At 54.7% G+C, this 22,468-nt stretch overlaps 2 protein-coding genes across 4 annotated transcripts in view; both read right to left on the reverse strand.

Moving 5' to 3' along the window:
* The window catches only part of COL7A1 (collagen type VII alpha 1 chain), a 31,131-nt gene extending 25,364 nt beyond the window's left edge, over positions 1–5,767 (reverse strand). The window contains exons 1-16 of the mRNA XM_042929249.1: positions 5,619–5,767; positions 4,939–5,119; positions 4,134–4,299; positions 3,961–4,054; positions 3,708–3,869; positions 3,308–3,471; positions 3,101–3,230; positions 2,887–3,003; positions 2,616–2,762; positions 2,414–2,530; positions 2,190–2,339; positions 1,979–2,107; positions 1,255–1,398; positions 1,041–1,166; positions 795–938; positions 78–197 (exon numbers count right to left, since the gene is read on the reverse strand). Coding sequence (XP_042785183.1) covers positions 78–197; positions 795–938; positions 1,041–1,166; positions 1,255–1,398; positions 1,979–2,107; positions 2,190–2,339; positions 2,414–2,530; positions 2,616–2,762; positions 2,887–3,003; positions 3,101–3,230; positions 3,308–3,471; positions 3,708–3,869; positions 3,961–4,054; positions 4,134–4,299; positions 4,939–5,119; positions 5,619–5,703 — 2,176 coding nt within the window. The 5' untranslated portion in view covers positions 5,704–5,767. The remainder of the gene's footprint in view (positions 1–77; positions 198–794; positions 939–1,040; positions 1,167–1,254; positions 1,399–1,978; positions 2,108–2,189; positions 2,340–2,413; positions 2,531–2,615; positions 2,763–2,886; positions 3,004–3,100; positions 3,231–3,307; positions 3,472–3,707; positions 3,870–3,960; positions 4,055–4,133; positions 4,300–4,938; positions 5,120–5,618) is intronic.
* A 3,871-nt stretch (positions 5,768–9,638) lies between these two features.
* Positions 9,639–18,361, reverse strand: LOC122214305 (cytochrome b-c1 complex subunit 1, mitochondrial). 3 transcript variants are annotated; one of them, XM_042929259.1, is made up of 13 exons: positions 18,251–18,361; positions 17,856–17,996; positions 15,756–15,842; positions 14,561–14,690; positions 14,143–14,341; positions 13,530–13,609; positions 11,998–12,113; positions 11,615–11,758; positions 11,323–11,483; positions 11,127–11,212; positions 10,704–10,792; positions 10,276–10,351; positions 9,639–9,834 (listed from the first exon to the last, which is right to left on the reverse strand). In XM_042929259.1, exons 1-13 carry the CDS (start codon positions 18,317–18,319, stop codon positions 9,770–9,772), a joined length of 1,443 nt encoding a protein of 480 aa, XP_042785193.1. In that variant the 5' UTR covers positions 18,320–18,361; the 3' UTR covers positions 9,639–9,769. The 3 variants fall into 3 exon arrangements, with proteins under 3 accessions (XP_042785193.1, XP_042785192.1, XP_042785194.1); XM_042929258.1 differs by having other exon boundaries at positions 17,856–17,999; positions 18,251–18,357; XM_042929260.1 differs by lacking the exon at positions 15,756–15,842 and having other exon boundaries at positions 17,856–18,001; positions 18,253–18,357.
* Positions 18,362–22,468: the final 4,107 nt, after the last annotated feature.

The following is a 22,468-nucleotide window of genomic DNA, read 5'->3' on the forward strand; positions in this document are numbered from 1 at the left end:
CAGCCCCTATTCCACCCAGACCTGCCCCCCATGACCCTCTAAAACTTCTGGTCCCCTCCAAAACCCCTGGTCCCCACCATGGCCTGAGTGCCAGGAGACCCTGTATCCCGTGGCACCAGGAACCCTGTTCCAGGAGATGGTGACAGATGAGCTGCTGGTCTGCGTCACATGAACAGTCCTCACTGGGCCTAGTGGGTCTGTGGGGAGAGGCAATGGGAAGTCCAATGGAGGAGGCAGTGGAGGGTCTGATGGAGGAGGTTTTGGGGAACTATCTAATAGAAGGCTGTGAGAGTCTAAAAGGAGGCAGGGATCCGATGGAGGAGGTAGTTAATGGGCCAGATGGGGGAAGAACTGGGGATCTGACAGAGGAGATAGTGGGAATCTGAGGTGGCAGGTGATAGGAATCAAAGAGAAGAGGGTCTGACAGAGAAGATAATAGGGTTCTGATGGAGGTCTGAGGAGGCAGTGAGGGGGTCTGACAAAGGGAAAAGTTTAAGCCTAAGAGGAGAGCAAGGTGGAGCAGAAAAAGCAGTGGGAGCCTGAGAGATGAGGTTGTGAAAATCTGAGGGCAAAGAGAGTGGGATCTTTGAGGAGAGGCAGAGGAATCTGAAGAAGATGGGGGCTTAAGAGGAGGCAAGGGAGGCCGAAGGAGAAAGCAGGACTCTGAGGGAGAAGGCAGTGGGAATCTGAAGAGGGAGGCTGTTCTGGAGCGAAACAAGGATCTGCGAAGGGGGGCAGGGGGGTCTGAAGGGGCACTGGAGATAGCCAGTCAAGGGGCTGGGTCAGGCCCTGACCAGTGCGAGCCACGATGACCACAGGGGGACCCTCCTCTCTCCCTCGCAGTGCTGACACAGCCACCTGGTAGGAGGTTCCAGGCCGTAGCCCCATGATATCTGTGGCAGTGGATTCTGGGGGCAATGTCTGGCTGGACTCCGGACCTAGGGTCAGAGGGGAGTGTTGGCATGGCTCTTGCCTGCCCCTTCAATCCCCCAAACCCTAGTTGTTCCTCTCCACAGCCCTCCCGCACACCCCACACTGACCACTGTCTGTCCTCCAGCTAATCCGAAATCCACTGGCTCCAGGAACAGGTCCCCAGGCCACCCTCACCCGTGTTGCATCTGATGCCACAACTCGCAGCCCTGGGATGGCAAGTGGGGGTTCCGGTTCTGGGGGTTAAAGGCAGAGGTCAGGGGTCAAGACCGGGACCAGAGTGAATCAAGGAGCTGTCCCCCCACAGCCCTCCTGTGTGCTCACCCCGGCGGACAGTGAGGGTGCTGGCACCGCCCTCACGGCTGCCCACTCGAGCAGACACCCGCACAGTGTAGCTTAGGCCAGCCCGGACATCATCCAAGTCAAAGGCTGTTTGACTCCCAGGAAGCACGAGGGTCCGCTCAACCCCTAAGAGAGAAGGCAGAGTAGGTGGGCAGGGGTCCGTGAGACACAGGGATGTGGGATGATGGCGGTCAGTGATGAACAATGACACAGGATAATGCACCAGTGATGAACGGAGATACAGGATGATAGGAGTCAGTGGACAGGGACATGGAATGTAGGATGACAGAAATCAGTGGATAGTGATATGAGTTGACAGGTCATTGATAGACAGTGATGTGGGGTAATGGGGGTCAGTACTGGATGGGGACGGGGGATGAGAGGTCAGTGTGGACAGTGGTTCCAGCTAGAGTAACAGAAGGGCAGGGATTGAGTTTGGGATTGTGGAGAAGGGCCAAAGCTGCAGGCAGGGATGCAGGGCAGGGAGTGGAGACAGATCCGGGTGAGAAGATGGGCTGAGGCAGGGCTGGGAGCAGAAAGACACCGTGACAGGCCTGGGCTCAGTTCCACCTTGGGGGATAGTCGGACAAGGAGACAGGAGCAGGCTGTAGAAACCCAGAGGTACAATGTGTTGGGGTGAAGGTGTAGTCAGACCGCAAAAGCTGGAACTTTAATGTGTGTCCGGGTGTGGCTGTGTCCACCTCACCCTGTGTGCTGCGCACAGTGATGCGGTACTCGGTGGCACCGGGGACCGGGCTCCAGGATACTCGCACCCGCTGCCCAGGAAGCTCGGTTGCCTTCAAGTCCGTCACAGGGCCCACAGGCAGCTCTGGCCCTGTTGGAGAGCACAGCATTAAAGGCTGCCCCGGGCCCCTGTACCTTCCCCTCTCACTTGGCAAGGCCCACAGAGCCCTCACCGGTGGGGACCACAGTTGCAGGCGTGGCTACCTCGCGGCCCTCCAGCAGAGTATAGAGCGTGAGGCGATACTCAGTGCCTGGTTGCAGCCCATCCAGCTGGTAGCGGGTCACATCAGAGGGCAGTACCACCTTCTGTGGCACCCCCAAGCCTGCAAGACGACAGCGTCAGGCTGGCTGAAGCCGAGCCTGACCCTGCCCGCCCGCCCCTCTCCCCTGCACTGACCACTCTCACGCCGCCATTCTAGCCGATAGCCGCGGGCCTCAGGCACCAAGTTCCAGGAAAGGAGAATGGATGTGGGCCCCAGGATGACTGGGCGCAGGGTCTGTTCAACGGAAGCATCTGCCCAGAGCACAGGGGATGTCAGTGGCCTCTGTGCCCTGCCCGCCTGCCTACCCAGCGCGAAGAAAGCACCCAGCCTTCTCACCAGTACGGGCAGTCAGGGAGGCGGCGGATCCTACGCTACGGCCGAGCAGGGTGCTCACAGTCACCTCGTAGTCTGTGCCAGGCTCCAAGTCACGCAGCAACACTGACCCCTGCCCAGGGCCCAGCTCCTGCTGCTGTGTGACACCACCTGCACGGGCGGGGGGGGGGGGGGGCAGGGCGAGCACCAAGGGATCAGCGCGCCTTGCAGACTTAGGACCCTACAACCCTATCTGACGTGCCGAGATCCCCCTCAGCCCACACTTCTCACTCACCACTGAGGACCCGCCATGTCACACGGTAGCCAGTGGCACCTGGCACACTCCGCCAGGCCACCAGGAGGCTGTGGGCTGTGGTATTCTGGATGGTCAGCTCTGGCCCCTCCAGGGCAGCTGGGGGAAGGTCCAGCAGGGATTAGTGGAGTCAGGGGTGGGAAGGGGTTACTGGGCAATTAGATGAACGGGGTCAGAGGTTAGCAGAATTGCTCACTGGTCCGAGCTGTCCCGCTCACAGCCTCCCCGATGCTGTTGGCGTAGAGGGCTACCACGGTCACTTGGTACTCAGTCAGTGGCCGGAGACCCTGCAGCTGTGTGCTGGTCTCACCAGCTGGGATGCTCACCTGCCCAAGGCCAGAGGTCACTTTACCTTGCCCAGCCAAGTCCCCAGCCCTCCACCTACCACTCCTGACATCCTTACCTCCCGCCGCTCGCCTGGCAGTGGCTGTCCCAGCCCTGTCAGAGGAGCGTACTGGACCTTGTAGCCAGTCACAGGGCCACTGGCCGCCGTCCACCGTACTCTCAAGGACTGACTGCCTGCTTCGGACAGCACCAGGTCTCGTGGTCCAGATGTCAAGTCATCAGCTGGGAAGGGTGAGGAGTCAGGCAATCAGGCAGGAGGATCAGGGGTCAGACTTAAAGTGTAGCATTGGGGTCAAGGGTCGGGGGCACATAAGGTCAGATCAGCACCTCAAGGGCAGGATCAGAGGGCAGAACCCCCAGCTCGGTGTCAGGAGCACAGGGAATGGAAGCAGCACCTCCAGGTTTGGGGAGGGAGGTCAGAGGTCTAGGTCAGGGCACAAGTGGGGGCAGGAACTCACTGGGCAAGGTCACAGGTACACCACCAGCAGTTGTGCACACTCTCCGGGAAACAAGGGGCAGCAGTGTCCTCAAGATACTGAAGTCGTTGACGAAGAAGAAGAAATCACTGGTCGGCTGTGAGGCGACTCGCTTCAGCTCCTCGGGGTCGGCATTCTTGATGCCTGAGGTGATGCCCAATCAGAGCTCAGCTGTCCACATGCCCTCTGACTGGCCCCTGCCATAGCCCACTTGTCACCCCAGATGGGTACTCACCCACAGCAAACAGCTTGACCCCCTGCCCCTTCAGCCGCTGGGCAGCCGTATCCACCAGGTCCTGCGACTTCCCATCTGTGATGAGGATGCAGACCTGGGGCAGGTGCCGGGGGTAAATCAGTGCTGCCTCAGGCAGCTAACTTGGTGGGGGGAATGGTAGGGTGGGAGATCACCTTGGGGACACCAGGTCGGGCCAGCTGGGGCAGGAAAATGTGGTCAGCCACGTGGAGAATTGCAGCCCCCGTGCGCGTGTTGCCCCCCTTATAGCTGAGCTCACGGATGGCTCGGATCACCTCGCCACCTGAGCCTGAGCCAAGTGTATCGAGGCCAAACTCCGTCCTGCAACAGGGGAGGGAAGGTGGCAACAGGTGGCAACAGACCTCTGGCCCTGGCCTCTAAGAGGCCTCCGGGTGAGGTCTGTGAATATCAGGCCCCCTTGAGGGTCCTCTTGGTTCTGTGACTCCTGCCCTCCACCTCTGAAGCCATTAAGTTAACAAACTCCTCTGATACCCCTCTGTGCTCTGCTGGTGGCTGGAGCTCTTGGGGCTCGCTGCCTCGGGCAGCAGGATGTCTAGTTAATTAAGTAATTGTGGGAGGAAGGGTCTAGTTGTAGGGAGGTGGATGTTGGCCAGACAGGGAGGCCCTGTGTGAGGGGAGAGGCAGAGGGCTGGAACATGGAGAGTTCAGTAGGCAGGGGGCATCTGAGGCCCCTGGGCTCTCCACCTCCAGATTAGAAAAGACAGCCTCATCTTTGGCAGGACAATAGACTGGAGGTGTCTCAGGTGTGAGGACTCTACCTGGGAGATCCCTGCCTCTGTCTCCACAGGATGTCCTGGCCAGGGGCGGGGCGGAGGGGGGGCGGGGAGGGTGTCTCTGGGTTCCCGAAAACCTGGCCTAGGGGTTTCTGGGCTCTCTGCTTCTGGGGGGAAGAATCTTGGCCAGATCTCTGGGTTCCCAGCTCCAGGGGCTACCACTCACCGTGGATCGTCGCTATACTGCACAGCAGCAAAGCGCACACCTTGTGCACTGGCTGCCCCAGAGAATGGAAGCACCAGTCCCTCCAGGAAACCACGCACTTCACGGAAGTTGCCACGGCCGATAGACGAAGAGCCATCAAGTAGGAACACGATGTCAGCAGCATAAAGGCGAGTGCAGGTCACTGGGGCAGGGAGGAGCCATCATGCTTTTTTCTTGGAGCCCACCCACCCCTCCCTGCGCTATGGTCCCTCCGCACTAGGGGCTGGGGAGGATGGAGTAGGCCTCATCAGCTAAGCCAACCGGCCCAGGCCGCCTTGGGCCTGGGAGACTTGGAGGGTGGCACGGAGGGGCCCAGACTCTCCATGGAGGACTGGTGTGTTTAGAGAAGGCAGAGCCACGGACGCAGGTGCGGATCTGGGGGCTGGGGTTGGCCTCAAGGGGCCAGGATGGAGTGACAGAGAGTAGGCGACCCAGTGCACATCTGGAGAGCCAGAGTTTGAGACCCATTAGAATAGGATGCCGTTTGGGAGAGCCAGCACGGGGTTGCAGCGGAGGGTTTGAGAAGTGGGGGGAGAGTTAGCAGAGATGCGGGGAGGGTCGTGGTGGTGGGGGGTCCCGGATGAAAGCCACAAGTGACAGGGTGCAGCGGCTTGGACGGCGTCCTTCCCGGCGGTGCCCACCTCTCTCCCTCTGCTGGGCCCGCACTCGGAGCGCCCCTGCCAGGATCCCGGCGCAGAGCGCGGCCACCAGGAGCGGCAGCCTCATCCTGGGTGGGGGAGTCGGTCAGCCAGGCCCCCGGCTCTGTCCCTCGGCCCGCGGCTGTGGCAAGTCCGAGCCCAGCGCTCCCCCACCCCTAGCCCGGGTCTTGCCTGCCGGTCTGTCTGTCCGCCGGCTCCCGCCGCCAGCCGTTGCTGCGGTCTTCGCCACGGCAGAGAAAAAGTCCCTGATCCCGGGGGGCGGAGCTGCGGGCGGGGTCCCAGGCGGCCCGCCCCCCACCCTGCGTCCCAAAGGACACCGCCCCCACCTCCCCTGCCCGACAGAGGATCTGAGTCTACTGAAGTGTAAAGCCCCCCACCTCCTGTGGCTTCCGGGACTCCCCGGGAAGGTTCTTGACAAATGCTGAGGGAAACCTCTCCAACTCTGTCTAGGGTCAGAAGTCTTGGCTGCTTTAAGGTCAGAGTGACTAGTGACATGACTGCTGGAGGCTGGAATTCAAATAGGTTCCTGGGGACAGAGGAGACAACAGGATGGTGGTGGGGGGAGGCTGCAGCTGGAGATGACTCACCCCGCACCCTATGGGGGTGCCCAGACAAGCCTTCAGGCCATGAGTCCCGCCGGCCACTCCTGTGATTCAGCCATCCCTCTGTCTGTTGGATCTCCTGTGCCCCACCCCAAACCCCCTGACAGCCAGAACAGCCCCCAGGGAATGAGGTGCTCTGGGCTCATCCCAGGGAAACCAAGGCACCACTGGTCTGCATCTGAAAAATGCCCACCCACCCCCCACCCCCACCTTGGGAGGGGGAAGCCAGGAGGAGAGATTCTGTGTCATGCATATGCATACGTGTCTACCCCAGTACCCCACACCCCCTACCATGCCCTAAACAAGTCCTAGGCAGATGCCATCCAGCTGTGCCTGTAGGGACCGGGATTGTCCATATGTGCAGGGTGGGACCACCCACAGTGACAGCTCAGCTCTCAGGAATCCACCCCTTCCTGCCTACACCCCCACTGGTGGCCCTGTCCTGCTCTAAGTCCCCCTAACTACATGTCCTCATTCTGGCCTGCCAGAGTCTCCTCCTTCACTCTGTTCTTCCCAAAGACCTTCTTCCACCCATTAACCCCACCAGGCCCAGAGGCCACTGTGGGCCCTCGCTCCTTTCCTCACTGCCCTCAGGGGCCACCTGTGGCTGCCACCTTTATACCTACCCTTGCCCCACAGCTCTCCCCTTAACCAGCCTGACTTCCCACCCATCTCCCTCAACTGGCTTCTGTGGCTGTAGACAGTCCCCTTGAACGCATCTCCAGGTCACAAATACTACCCAGAGGAGGTGAATCTTTGTACATGCGTGTCTTATTGGGGAATGACACCAAGGCAGAGATAGTCCCAAGAACAGCAGGCCCCGTTTTTTGTTTGTTTTCCTGCCAGTCCTAGAGAATTCTGAGAAGCCCACAAAGTATGTCTATACTCATCACTGCCACCGGGCCCCTTCTGACTGCCTGGCCCCAGCCCTCTCCTGGGAATCAACAGAATGAGTGGGGAGAGATGGGGACAGCACTTCATTTTCCCTGGGCTCCTTCACGGCCTGGGTTCTCTGGTATGGCCAGAGCTGGAGGCAATGAAGACCATCATGCTGTCCGTTTCCCTACTGCCCATAAGACTGAAGCTACAGAATGACCCCTTTTATCACTGAACCCTCCCCCTCATAGGATACAGTGCTGTGACCTATGGGGCCCAGAACCTTTTTCCAAGGTCATGGTCTCCTCAGCTATGTCCCAGGACCCACACCCCTTGAAGCTATCCGGTAGGTGAGTGCAGCAGAGAACCAGACACAATCTCCCTACAGTCCCCAAGACCCTTAGCTCCTCTTGTACAGCAGAGGACACATACAGTATGGTCACACACACGGTCTAGCCTTTAGGGAGACTGGACACCCGGCTGAGAAGGTATCAGGACCATGATGTGCCCCTGAAAGGAAGGGCTGCCTGCTGCATGAGGATCTTTCAAACGGTGCTGAGAGAGGCTGTTAGGGAGGTTTGAGCACAGGTGGGGATGGGTGTGAAACGAGCTCCCAGGAGGCCCATGAGCAAATGTGACCCTCTGAGACCGCTGGCTCCAACCTCCCGGCAGGCACACACACTAGGCCACAGCTCCTGAGCTCAGCTCCTTCCATCTGGGTAGTGGGGCCCCAGAGTTCTGTCCTTCTTCTCACATCCCCCAGACATTTGCTTCTCTGGCTTCAGTCACTACCTCTGCCAGATGGCACCACATCTCTAACAGGGGCTTTATTTCAGGATTCCAGCCCCACACATCCCACTGTCCTGGACACCTCCAAATTTCTCATCAGAACTGTGACCAAAGCTAGGCAGGTTATCATCTTCCAGGGTACCCCTCCTCTGGGGTACCCCGGCCCCTTTGGGGCTGCTGTCCTGCTTGTCCCCTGAAGCTCACTCCAGCTCTTCCTACAGCTGTGACCACTGCTCTACCACACTGCAGCTCACTAGTGTGCCACAGAAATCCAGCCTGAGAGTCCTTGTGCTAAGTCTCAGGCTGCCCAAGTCACTTCTCTTCCCAGTAACCTCCAATGCACCTCCTCCAACATGCCTCCAGAGTAAAGAGCAAATTCCCTGGCTTGGTGTGCAAGACCCATTAGGACCAGATCACTTCCAGGCGCTTGGGCTCTCTTGTGTGTCCAGCACACCTGGAGCCTTATGAAGACCATGCCTGGGCTTAGAAATCAAGCCCCACATTCCAGGAGCTCAAACTTTAGACCAAGATTAAGCATTTGCTGTTTCCCAGACCGGGTGTGTTGCATCTGTAAGCACCCAGGGTGGGTCTGTCAGAGTTCTGTGCTGTCCAGCAGTTTCTCTTGAGCCAATCGCACAAAGTAGGAGGATGACCTGAATCCTGGATCCAGCTCTGGGCTCTAGAAGGCGCTTGAAAGTTATTTCCTAATTGACAACTGGTGGCAACAAAGAGATGTGGGGGGGGGGGGGGGGGGGGAGGGAAAGCACTGGGGCAGGGCAAGAGTGATTCAAGAGTTGTTTTGGCCACTACAGGACTGGGAGGCTGGGTGACTTCTGAAGAGCCCACTTCTCAACAACCCTTGTCCCAGGACCCTGCTCCCAACTGATTGCCAGCAGCACTTCTCGTAGGAGAATCCAGCCTCTCATTTCCACTTCCCTCCTGGGCTCCCAGGGAACTTGACTGCAGAAGGGCTGGGGACACAGGAAGAAGGGCCTACCTGCCCACCTGCTTTGTGGGACCAGGGCCTGAAGGTGGTGGGTGGGGGGACTAGATAGCTGAGAGCTCCACCAGGTCCTGGCTGCCTCAGGGAGATGGGAAGGGGATCATCAGGCCAGCAGCTCAGGACTTGCCTGGGACAGATCTAGTCAAGGGAGGGGGGCTCAGGCCCCACTGAGCTCAGGGCTATTCTCGGAGCCTGAGTCAGCGGCAAATCGAGGCAAAGGATTCTTGCCCTGCCTGTCCAGGCAACAGTTAGAAATCAAATAGGAACACTATGCCCCAGGCTATATCCTCCTCCCAGAATCCAGAGTAAACCTATGAAGGAGGCTTCCTCAGGGACAGTCCTTAGCCCTTCCTGGTCCATCCAGGGAACCAGGGACTGCCAGAAGGCGATTGCGCAAGGCCCACATCAAAGCGCTTCCCTCCTGAGCCACCAGAGTTCCCAAGCTGGGACCTCTACCAGGGCAAAAGCATGGGTTCCCACACCCTACTCTTGGGACAGACTAGTCAGGAGCATACCCCATGTGGCTAAGTGGAAACATCTGGCTTCAACTCCTGCAGGCATCAAAGACTTCCGGCTTCTGTGCTGTGGCCCCCACGCTTGCCTCTGGCTGAGGACACATCAGCATGTGGGAAGATGGAAGGATCTGGGGGATACACAACTGGAGGGAAGTCCATGCTCCCCCATCCACTGCCCAGTGGACTCCATGGCAATGTGAAGAGAAGAACAACGCAGTTCTCAACACAGGCTTTTATTGGAGGTAAGGTAATCCGCACACAGGTCTGAAGAGCTGAGGTGGTATGTTAGGGGGCGGGAGGTAGACCATGAACCCCGGCCCCGCCCTCTTGCCAGCACAGCCTTCCAGCCTAGAAACGCAGCCAGAACATGCCGCTACGGATCCGGTTGTAGTCTGGGAGCTGCTCAATGGGGCCTGTGGGGATAGGGTGGGGCGTCAGGGTGGGGTGCCTGGCCTGCACAGGGACACCTGGCCCTGCGCCACACCCGATCCAGGGCTGCCCGGAGCAGCACAAGACAGGCTCTGAGTGGAAAAAAGGAAAAGCACATTCCCCCAGGGGTGCTGAGCCTGTCCCTTCATGCTCCCTGGCTCTTGGAGCCCCACCCCATACATGGAGGTGTCCGTTACCTGGCGGGTGTGGGGTATTGATGGAGGCACCTTGGCAGGGAGTCAGGGAGCTGCTGGGACAGGTTTTCTGAGCAAGAACTCCCTGGCAGCCAGGCTATTGGGCAGAGCCTCTCAGGGGCCTCAGTTTGCTGCTGCCAGGCTAGGCTGGGGGGTGGGGGAGCAGAGGCAGAAGGGGAGCCTAAGAGGAGACCTGAGAAGGATAAAGAACAGGCCCCCTAGGCCACTCACCAAATCCAGCCACTGCTGGACACTGATCATAGAAGTACTTGGAGCAGACCTCACGTACCACACTGGCATCCACTTCCTGCAGGGTGAGACAGAGCACGCCAACTGACAGGCAGGCTCCTGGGACCACCTCAGACAGTCAACACTACCCAGCCGACCAAGATCTTCCATATGAACCATGGCACAGCCCCCTTACCCAAAGGGGAAAGGCGGCAGGGCCCTCCTCCTATAGACCGCCACAGGCCCCACCCATCTCCTCAGCCATCAGTGCCTCTGCCCTGCCCTCCACTTATGCCACCCCTGCTGGTGACGCGGCCTAGGACATCAGGGAAGCCTACGGGAGCAATCTGCACCGTCAGGCCTCAACTCCCCGCCCTTTGGGGAGCCTGCCAGGTCTAGACTCCAGAACATCTCCCAGGGGCCCTCGTTACCGCAATCCGGCTTTCCCACTCGGCCAGGGGAATGCGGCGGCCATAGGTCAGGAGACTACGTCCGATGTCCTCACACACAGGAGTGGTGCCTGCAAGGTCAGGGGAGGCTTCCAGGTCCACCCGGTCCAGTCCCGGACCACAGGCACACAGTGAAGCTCTGGCTCCAGGCTGACACTGGGACTGTGCTCAGACTCCAGATCCCAACCTTCACTTCTACAACCATCTGCTACCGTAGCGATGGGCTGTTGTTGACCTGGCTCACCCACACCTGTATCTGACATGCCAAGCCCCTGGGGGTGGGAGTGGGGTATGGCATGGCCTTCAAAGTTTGCCTTTCCCATCTTGGTTGGGAATGGTGGCTACACTGGGGCTGTCCCTGCCAGGATGCGCTCCACCCCCTCCCCACAGGGCTGCTGCACTCACCGTCCAGATGAGACACCAGGGCATTTCGGAGGATGTTTTTGCCCCGGAGCACCTCACTCTCTGTGGCACTGGTGCACAGGCGCATCCTAAAAGGGCAGGGGATGGGATGGTCATCCCAAGAGACCGTGCTGTCTCCTAGCCCCTCACTGTCCTCAAAGGCCCCTAATGCACCCAGCAGTACTAGGCTGCCACTCACCACTGGCCTTGCAGGAAGAACATCATGTCATCGATTTTCATGCGATCGCAGACAAAGTGTGCACCCAGCAACCCAGTGTCTGCGTAGCAGATATTGAAGGTCTGGAAACTCTGGCACAGCTTGTTGGCCACGGCGACTGCAGCCAGTGGGCTGGACAGGTGCTACCGGGACAAGGACCATCAGCACCCACCCTCCTGCCTGTGGTCTACACCCTGAACCCCAGTACAGGAGCCCACGGCCTGACACCCTCTGTTCCTTGAGGACAAAGTCCCGTGCCCGCCCTGGCACTCACCGTGCCACCACCGTAAGTGCAGTCATAGTGGCCAATGATGGCATTGGCTACTTGGAGGGCCACGTTGTCCGGGTTGGCCCAGCCAGGCCCCTCTACCGCAATAGCCACATGGGCCAACGGCAGAGCATCGTCGCGGTGGCGGATCTGAAACAGTACATGGCGAGACTGAGGGACGGCCACAATGTCCGGACGACGAGAAAAGGTACAGGGTGTGGGTGAAGCATGCCCATGCGCGCGTGAACGTGTGTGCTTGTGAGGCAGCAGCCACAGGACCCGTTCACAATTCCTGAGGCACCTTTGGAGTCATGAAGATAACCTTGTACGCAAGCATCCTTCCAGAGGCCCCAGCTGAGAACACTACCCCTGCCCACAAGGCCACCTACCTCGCTGCCAGTGAAGCGGCATGGAGCGAGAGTGGGCACAGCGTCCTCTGTGTATGTCTCAGAGACGCCGCTGAAGTGCTTCTGGGCGAGATCTACCAGCTGCCGGTGCTCCACCCCTGCCGAGACAGAGAGCATGGTTACCAGTCAGGGGACTCACGCACAGGGGGAGGACCCCACGTCCCATCTTGCTGGGAGACGGCAGAAGGAAAACAGGACATCAGGACAGGGTGAGGGAAGAGAATCCGCCAGACGGACTCCGCCTCACGGGCAGGGCAAGCACCTCAGGGTCGAACAGCATCCATCCCCTCAACCACAGGGAAGCAGCTGCATGCTGCGCCTGAAGGTGGGTCCTCATGTGATGCGTTCTCACCCACATCAAGGACGAGATGGGGGCTCCCTGGGCACAAGGCCACCTGTCCTGCTTTGCCCCTCTGGCCCTTCCTCAAGCCGATGGGGGCTGCTGCCCTGTGGGCGGTGGCAAATGAGAGGACACAAAGAGGTGCTACTGCAGGGCCGTGACCAGCTCCAGGTACGTTTATAAACAACATTGTAATTTCAGGCCCTCAGGACCCCTGCAGACTTCACATCCTCGCCTTGACAAGAGGAGGCCTCTGCTGCTCTAGCATCTCGACCAGTAGGTGCCCGGACCCCACTGGACTCAACACAATCTCACATGTCACTAGCTTACACTGCTCTTGGTTCCCAGGTTCCCAGGCCCTGAAGCCACCAATCATGCTCTTTTCATCAGTCCTTTTCACCCATCCAGCTGCCAAGACCACAAGCTAGAGAAACATCCTTAATCCCACCCTCCCCACCACGGCCAGACCTCCTGCAGATTTCCATCGATAGAACCATCCTGAGTCCATCCATCTCCCTCCCTTGCTCCTGCTGCCTCCCACCAGAAACATGCCACAGCCCCTCCTTGGCTGGCCTGCCTCTGCTTTGGCCCTCCATGTGGCAGCCAAGCGTCAGGCCATGACACCGCCCTGCCCCTCTGCTCGGGCTCCCCACTCCTCACCTGAATGACCCCCCTATTCTTTAGACCTCAGTTCCAACAATAATGTGTTCCAAGAGCACCCCCTAACCTCCAACTCTGGGTCCTCCATTTCAGTCCCCCTGCCACTGGGTGCCTCCCCTTGAAAGCACTTCCCGGTTTGTCACTGAATGTGTGTTGTCACACCCCAGTGTCTGGCCTGCCCACCAGCAAAGCTACAAGGAACAAACCTGGGGCTAGTATCTCCCACCAGCCTGCAAACTGGATCTCCTAACAAAGGTGGGGCTGAGAAAGGCCTGTACTAATGAGGGGGAGCAGCATCCCTATGTGGCAGGTCCCAGTGGTGGTGGTAGGGCAGAATGCCCTCCCACCTCAGAGAGCATGGGAGAGAGATCACTCTCCACAAGAACAAGACAGGAACAGGGTGCCCAGGAGTGGAAGATCCCTTGTGGTCAGAACCAAGAGACCTGGGCTCCAGTAAGCAAGGCTGGTGCCCATGCACCCATTACCACAGGGCTTCAGGGAGCCCATCACTCACCTCCGGCTGCTGCGAGCACCATGCGAGGGGCCTTGTAATGCCTGCTGACATACTCCGTCAGGTCTGCACGAGATAGCTTCCTGCAAGACATATGGCCAATGGCTTAATGCCTCTCCCAAACCACAGCAGTCTGGGTCTCACAAAACAGTGCTAGGAGACAGACAAGGGAAGACATGGCTTCTCCGGGGAGCAAGCCCTAGCACAGCCCTCAATCCCCTTTCTCATCTCTGTCGCCCAGTCCTCTGGGGCCCCGCTTCACGTCTGCCTTTAGGTCAGGCTCAGTCCTTCCTCTCTGAGGGGGTGAGCTGATGCTGTGAGGTTCTCAAGGGGCGGTATCAGTGCTTATCCCACCCGGGAACAAGGAGCCACACAGATTCCCAACGCTCTCTCCCTCAGGATTTCAGGACACGCACAGAATCATACCCTACAAAGAAGCCCGCAATGTGAGTGAAGACCGTACAGGTATTTAAAAAGCCCTGCAAGGACCACAGGGCACAGAGAAAACATTTCCAGTTGTGCAAATTAAGAACGTATAATAGCAAAGGGCAACTAAAACCAAACTCGTGTGGACGGGGCTTGAACACATTCCAGCACAGGCCCAGCCAACCCTCACCTGACATTCCCGCTGGGCCCCTCCACAGCCTGGGCTAGAGGTGTGCCCTGGAATGCTGTGGCGTGCAGGTAGTCAAAGACCACGTCCCGCATACATGCATCATTCTCCTGCAGCTCCTGTAGGATCACATCACGCTCCTTCTCAATCTGGGAGTCTTCTAGGGCACAGTTCTGCACAATGTCGGCCAGGAGCTCCACAGCTGGACGTGAGAAGGGCAGGTTTGGGAACCAAAGTGCAGGTGGGGCCACTGCAGGCCGGTAACAGCACAAAACCCCCAGGCCTGGCATGCCTGCCTGCCCTGCGGCAAGGATCTGCTGTCATGGTAACCCCACTCTTCAGCCAGGCCAAGTTCCTGGGGGCCTGTCCTCTGTACCCCTGAAGTCCTATCCCCGTCCCTGCCCCATCCTCCAGACGTTACCTTTTGGCAGGTCCTTGGATAGCGCCTTGATGTAGTATGCTGTGTGCTCCCGGGTGCTGTAGGCATTGAGATGCGCCCCCATGCTCTCCACCTCCTTCTCCAAGGCGTTGCCAGGCCGATTTTTTGTTCCCTGGAACCAGATATCAACACGACCATCAGGAGCCACATGGGAACTGAGGACCCCTATCTTCAAAGGCTAAAGTCCCAGCAGGACCAGTGGTCTACAGGCACCTTCCTCATCAAAGACTATGGGGATGTACAGTCTACAGTCTGTCCTCACCAAGTGCCGAGCAGGCCACAGTATCATGGGCTAACAGAATGGAGACAGCCAGGGGCCAGGAGAGAAGGGCACGGTCAGTGCAAGTGCTGCCTGAAATCCAGATCCCCATAGCAGCCTGATCTTACCAATCACCTTACTGACAGTCATAGCCAGATTATGTCACATCAATGTTTAGATGACACTGTCATTACCCACTCTACCCCCATGCCATTCATATGACTGTGTATGTGCTAGTGGACACCTCTGTGGGACTCGACCCCAGTCCCCTATGTATGTGTGGGTGTTGCTGTCCACGGGCACACACACACGCATGTTGAGATCTACATACACATCTGTGATGCTGCTGCTGGCTAAGCTACCTACCCGGTCCTGCTCCACACCCCTACCGATCCATATCTCCTTCTCCATTTTTTCATTCATTCAAAAAACTCAGACTCCATACCAACATGGGCTGGCTTAGGGGCTGAGGGTGGTGACTGTCCCCACCTTCAAGAAAGCTCAGTATTTACTTCTACAAACAAGAGATGTCCGGATATTCTGCCAGAGCAGAACATTTCACAAGAACACAACTTGCCTGTGTCTGTGAATTTGTTAAAATGCCCGTTATCTATCTACGTGTTCGATTCCACACCAGCGTGCGCACATAACAAAGGCCTGGCCTCTCTGTGAGGAGTGGGGTTCCCGCAGCTCCCCGGGTTTTTTTCTGGCTCTAGGAGCCTTGTGCAGGGGCTGACCAGGTAAGTGCTCACTCAGGAGAGGCCAAGCCCTCATGGTTCCTCCCAGAAAGGCCAGCCAGAGATCGCCCCCCTAGCTGAAGCCCATAATTGAAGAGGTTGGCTTTGCTGACCTGCATCCTCAGGAGGGACAACAGGCAGATGTAAGCCCAGGGGTGATGCAGGACTTCAGGAGCCTCACCTTGAAAGCCAGATGCTCCAGAAAGTAACCTGCCCCGTTGTTCTTCTCAGTCTCGTAACGGCTGCCAACATCAATCCATACCCCGACCTGGACGAGAAGCCACCAACAAAGGTAACACACAAACCACCCCAGACTCCACTCACACCCTACTCTGGGTGACTCAGCAGAAGCCCCAGGATGGGGCTCATGGTCCCAGAGTGGGGGAGAGCTGTCTCAGTAGGCCCCCTGTGCTTGGAGATACAGCTATGCCCTGGGCACAGGCACTGGCTGAAAAAGGACCTACTCCAAGGAAGTTTCTAACTGTGTACATTCACTCGGCTCCATTACCAATATGAACTTTTTATATTCTGTCTTGCTTTTCAGTTGATTTTTTAATTTTTTCTAGGCAAGCAACACATCATTTGCAAACAACAATTTATTTTCTCTTTTCTAAAAATTATACCCTACCTTTGTTCTGGTGATTCTTTCATTTCCCCATTAAGGAAGGAGGCTGTTGGTTTAGACGCTGAATGTTTTATCCTATTAAGCAAGTAGACTTCGCTCACAATTATTAAAAAAAGTTTTAATCAGACCTGGATACCTAACATTGCACAGTGTCTCCTTGGCACCCAATGAGAGAATCCCATAATTAAGAAAAAAAATTTTTTTGTTAATGCTTATTTATTTTTGAGAGAAAGAGAGACAGGGTGTGAGCGGGGGAGGAGCTGAGAGAGGGAGACACAGAATCCAAAGCAGGCTCCAGGCTCTGCGCTGTGAGCACAGAGTCTGACATGGGGCTCAAATTCGCGAACCTCAAGATCATCACCTGAGCAGAAGTTGGACGCTTAACCGACTGAGCCACCCAGGGGCCCCTCGCATGATTTTCTTAATAGTCTCCTGGTGTGCTATGAAACACACGCCACACCATGCACCTCACATAGGTCACATAGTTCTAGTCTTTTAATTTTCCTTCACAGTTGATTTAAAAATTTCACATTTACTTTCCTAAGAGATGCTGATACACATATGTTGTAAATTCTTACACTGACATCTATTTCATAACTAACATCTTAGGAAGTAGAGTTCGCCTAACAACCTGTTATCTTTGGATTATAACTGACAGCGATCTTTCTCTGGCATTTGGAGCACAGTGGTGCCCCTTACAATCTAGAGCGTCTCAGAGTCCATGAAATACAGCATTCTCTCCCAAACTTTTTTTTTTTTTTTTTTAAGTTTATTTACTTATTTTGAGAGAGGGAGAGAGTGTGAACAGAGGAGGGACAGAGAGAGAGAATCCCAAACAGATTCTGCGTGGTCAGTGCAGGGCCCAATGGCAGGACTTGAATGCCCAAACCTTGAGATCCTGACCTGAGCCAAAAACCAAGAGTCAGACACTTAACCAACTGAGCCATCCAGGTGCCCCATCTCCCAAACTGTCTTAACAGATCGGTTCATAGCAGTGTCATATAAGGAAGCTGCCCATGATCTTTTACTGTATTTAGTAACAACTTATAACAAAAGACATTATCTGTTCCTGAAAAACCAGAAGAATTTACCAATAAAACCACTTAACCCTGGAGTGTGGGGTCCAGAGAAGAGGATTACATCTTGAGAATCTTCTCACCTATTCATATACTGTATCTAGCCAAGATTTCTCTCCTTAAGTCAATTTTGAAAATTTGTATTTTTTGGAAAGTCATCCATTTCTTTGGAATCTTCAAATGCATTCCTTTCGCAAGTGCGTGAGTGGTCTAGCCAGGAGATCATGACTTTGGGCCATGAGTTTAGCAGTCACCTTAGGTCTCTGAAACCCATTTTCCTCACTGTAAAATGAAAACAGGATCACTTCTCTCGTATGCGCTGCTTAAGGAAAGGAAAACGCTGGAAAGGAACTTGGCCTCCTGCTTGGCAGGCATCATCTGCTAAATGAGTGTTATAGTAAGGAATGGCCCAAGAAGGCAAGCCTAGCTGGGGTCGGGATTAAGGTAGCAGAATCAATCCAGCGGCGGAGAGAAGTCTGACCCAAACCACAGAAGTCTCGAGCCCAAGGTCACACCCTGTCCTGAGAAAAGACGCCAGGAGCAGTATGGAGGCGACCTCCCAAGAGGGGGCCCCGCTCACCGTGCAGGTAGGCTGGGAGGACTGCTCGGAGGCCACTCTCAGCCCGTTGTCCAGCAAGCTGACCTGTGTCTCTGGCACGCTCTGGAGAGCTTGAGCGAAGGTGGCGGTGGTCCTCAAGGCAGGCGACCTCAGCAGGGCCGGCTGCGGGAAAGGGACAACCGAGACTTAGGGCTGGGTTGCGGGATCGCTCCTCGGCTCCCAGGCCAGCAGTGGGAACCCCGTCCCCGGACCTCCGGTCAGCCGCGAGACTCCTATCCCCGCTCAGCGCCGTGACCTTCCCATGGCCCTGACCCCGGAACCTCCCCAATCTCGACCCGTCGCCGCTAACAGTCCACTCCCCGTTCGGGTTCCGAAGCCCCGCGCTCCGCGGCCTTGTGCTCTCGCTGTCGCCTCACCGAGCGGTGGGTGCGAAGCAGCACTCGAGACCCGGCGCTAGCCGCCCGGCAAACTGCGGAAGCCGCCATCTTCGAGCTCCAGTCAGCGCCAGGTCGCGCCACGCTTGCGTAGAGTGGACGCAGCGGCGTCCGAGGCGCAGGCGCACTACCGCAAATATGGCGCTCGGCCGCCTCCTAGCGGAGACCATGGCTATTCTCATGCGGCTAGTCGGTGGCTCTGTCCGGGTGTCCACCGGTACCTGCACACGTCAACCCACCTGGCCTGCGCGGGTCCGTTCGCAGTCCAGTTCCTCTTCCCCTTTCACCCGTGGGAGGCAGGATGCGCGATATTTCTCACGAACCGCGGGCGTCCCGAATCCACTGTGTACTCGGAGTTGCAGCGCTGTGTAGGGCCGCAGCCGCCGCGTGTCTGAGAATGGGAGCCCCCGCCCTGGGTAAAGCACCACCGAGGGCTCCTGGGACTATGAGGTAGCTTCTGATTGCGGTTTTCTCTTTAAAGGGTGAAGCAGATTCAGATGCCCGACATCGAAGGAAGTTAACAAGATGTTGCTAAGGGGCGCATGGGTGGTGGCTCAGTCGGTTGGCCGTCCGACTTTGGCTCAGGTCATGATCTCCTGGTTCACGAATTCGAGCCCCGCGTAGGGCTCTATGCTGACAGCTCAGAGCCTAGAGCGTGAATTCTGTGTCTCCCCCTTCCTCTGCCCCTCCCCGGCTCTTGCTCTCTCTGTCTCTCTCTCTCTCTCTCTGTCTCTCTCTCTGTCTCTCTCTCTCTCTCCCAAAAATAAATAAAAAACATTTAAAAAAAATCCCTTCTCTCTAAAAAACAAAACAAAACCCCAATATATTGCTAAGAAAAAGGAACAGTATAGAGACCAATTTGTGAAATAGGATTCCTTGTTTGAAAAAACACACACACGAAGCTATGTGCCTTTTCTAGTAGACCTCATAGAAAAAATTCTGGAGGAACTCCCTCGAAACTTTTAGCCGAATGACTTCTGGAAAATGGATTGAGGGGAAGGAGAATACACTTCTGTTATTTTAATGCAGAATTTTTAGTTTCTACAAAAAAAGTTACTTTTGAAAGAGCATAATTCTGAACTCTACATGATTGATACGTGCTTTATTGTTTTGTCTTTGCGATCTTTCAAAAAATGTCAAATGTAAATTATAACCCTTTTACAAAAAGCAGACAAAAGATGCTTCAGTGTGTGAAGCACTGATTTAGACATGAAAAATAAAATGAAATAGAATCTTCTAATTAGTCCATCTTTCCACTTTTTTAAAACTTCAGTTTTAAGTTTTGTATTTACAGAAAAGTTGAGCAGATAGTTGAGAATTCCCATATGTATCCCCCTTATACACATGTGCACAGTTTCCTATATTATTAACATCTGACATTATTAAGGTACATTGATTGTGATTAATGAACCAATATCAGTACACTATTACTAACTAAAGTCTATAGTTTATTCAATTTACCTTAGTTTCTACCTCCCACCCCGCCTCATTCTAGGATTCCATCCAGGATACCACATCACATTTAGTTACCACATCTCCTTAGGCTTCTCTTGCCTATGACAACCTCCTCCAGTGACCACCACATCCTATACCCTTCTGGCAGAGCTCCCCCAAAGAGTTCCCTGCATGCAATTCTTCTCCTCCCATTCTCTCCCAAATCCACTCCAGTCCAATGCCCACATCGCTCCTCAAAAACCACATCTGTCCTGGCAACCAGGGAGCTCTAGTGGCCTCCTTCAATGTAATTGGACACTTTTTCCTCATGAGACCCTCATCCTTTCTCCACCTTCAGGTTCCCATACTCCGCTGTTCTTGTCCTACCTCCCTGGACACTCCTCCCTGGACAATCCAAGAACCTTGGCTGGTTCTTCCTCACCTCCCAATCTAACAGAGTGAGAGCCCAGGGCTCAGGTCTGGCTACCTCTTCCCGTCCTGATCAAGACTACTTTCTGGTCATCTCATCCAGCCTCATGGCTTCAGTGCTGTCTGTACATACAATGGCTCCTATATTCCCATAATTCACTATCTCCCCTAGAGAATTAAACATGGCTAACACTGAACTCTTCACTGTCCCTCCCAAACCTATTCCTCCTATAATTGCTTTCATCTCTGTAAATGACACCTCCATTAACCCAGTTGCTCAGGTTAAAAATCTTGGAGCCACTGGGGTGCCTGGGTGACTCCGTTGGTTGAGCATCTATCTGATTTGGGCTCAGGTCATGATCCAAGGGTCATGGGATCAAGCCCTATATTGGGCTCCATGCTCAGCATGGAGCCTGCTTAAGATTCTCTCTCTCCCAGAGTACCTGGGTGGCTCCGTAGGTTAAGCGTCCAACTTTGACTCAGGTCATGATCTCACGGTTCACGGATTTGAGCCCCAAGTCAGGCTCTGTGCTGCCAGCTCAGAGCCTGGAGCCTGCTTCAGATTCTGTGTTTCCCTCTCTCTTTGCCCCTCCCCTACTTGCACTCTGCCTCTGTCTCTCAAAAATAAATAAATGTTAAAAAAAAAAAAAGATGCTCTTTCTCCTGCCCCTCTTCCCTGCTGTCTCTCTCTTAAAACAACAACAACAACAACAACAACCAGGAGCCACTGCACTGATAGCACAGAGCCTGCTTGAGATTCTCTCTCCTTTGTTCTCTATCAAAATAAGTAAATAAACTTAAAAAAATCTAGGACCCATCTTGATTCCTCTCTCAAATTTCCCACTTAATCCTTTAGTAAATTCTGTTCCAAATAATTTCTATATCCAGTCTTCTACATCCCCGTCCCCCATCCCCACTGCTACCCTAGCGTGAGAAGGGAAAGGCAATGATACAACCAGGAAGTGTGATGTAGGAGTCTGGGGAAGGATGTGTTTCAAGATGTTGGTCAAAAAGGAAATGTTTACTGAAAAGTCAAGTACAAGCAGCAGCCATTGCAATAACTTGGCGAGAGTCTTTGATGATTCACTGTTCTTTGGAATTTACTTGGTATATGGAATGAGGTGAAGTCAAAATATCCTTTTTCTCCCTAAGTTGCAAACTGAACTTTCTAACAGCATTTCTATTATTACTAAGTGATCTCTATGCCCAACGTGGGACTTGAACTCATGACCCTGAGATCAAGAGTCACATGCTTTACCAACTGAGCCAACCAGGTGCCCCTCTAACAACATTTCTTGACCAGACCTTCTTTTTCTATCCATCTCTATCCATATCTCCTTTATTACCCACCCCAGAAATTCTCAAACACGTAACCAGGTCTGTGTGGGCTGCCTGAGAAGGCTCTGGCACTCAACTTACTCTTCTCACTCAATATTTGTTTGATATACTCACCAGTTTATTCTGGATTCTTTCCTATTTAAAAAAATTTTTTTTAGATTTACATTGTCCTAACATATACATAAAATTTAGTATCTTAACTACTAAGTATACAACTCAGTGGCATTAATTACATCCAAAATGTTGTGCAATCGTCACCACTATTTCCAGAACTTTTTCAGCATCCTAAACAGAAAATAACTGACCATTTCCTTCTTCTTCCAGCCCCTGATAATCTCGATTCTACTTTTTTTCTGTATAAACTTGCCTATTTTAAGTATCTCATATTGGTGGGATCGTACAACATATGTTGTTAAAAACAAGAGATCCAAAATAGTCATTTATGCTAAGCCCCATACCACCAGACCAAACTTTTTGGATGTGCCTTTCATCAGATATGAGGGGAAAGGGGTGGCCATTATTCAAAAATTTTTTTCTGCCCCTTTCTCTCTTTCTACTCTGCCTGAAACTTCCGCAATGCATATATTTTTCTGCTTGATAGTGTCCTACAGGTTCCTCAAGAGCTGCACATTTTTTCTCTATCCTTTTTCTTTCCTATTCTCAGACTGGATAATTTCAGTCATCTTACTTTTAAGCTCACTGACCCTTTCTTCTGTCTGCTCCAATCTGTTGCTGAACCCTTCTCGTGAGTTTTCCATTTTGGTTATTCTAGTCTTCAGCTCCAGAATTTTTAGATCCACTTAAAATTTTGTGGGTTTTTTTCCTATTTAATTTTTTTAATGTTTATTTATTTTTGAAGGAGAGAGAGAGAGACAGAGCATGAGCAGGGGAGGGGCAGAGAGAGAGAGGGAGCCACAGAATCCTAAGCAGCCTCCAGGCTCTGAGCTGTCAGCACAGAACCCGACATGGGGCTCAAACCCACGAGCCATGAGATCATGA

Source organism: Panthera leo, chromosome A2 (assembly GCF_018350215.1).
Source record: "Panthera leo isolate Ple1 chromosome A2, P.leo_Ple1_pat1.1, whole genome shotgun sequence".
Classification (NCBI taxonomy): Eukaryota; Metazoa; Chordata; class Mammalia; order Carnivora; family Felidae; genus Panthera; species Panthera leo.

Coding starts and splice junctions, on each gene's coding strand:
- LOC122214305 (XM_042929258.1), bottom strand. CDS start 18,319: ATGGCGGCTTCCGCAGTTTGCCGGGCGGCTAGCGCCGGGTCTCGAGTG. Junction 15,843..17,855: donor CCTCCCAGCCTACCTGCACG/GTGAGCGGGGCC, acceptor CTTCTCGTCCAG/GTCGGGGTATGGATTGATGT. Junction 10,352..10,703: donor AGTGGGAAAGCCGGATTGCG/GTAACGAGGGCC, acceptor CTCACCCTGCAG/GAAGTGGATGCCAGTGTGGT.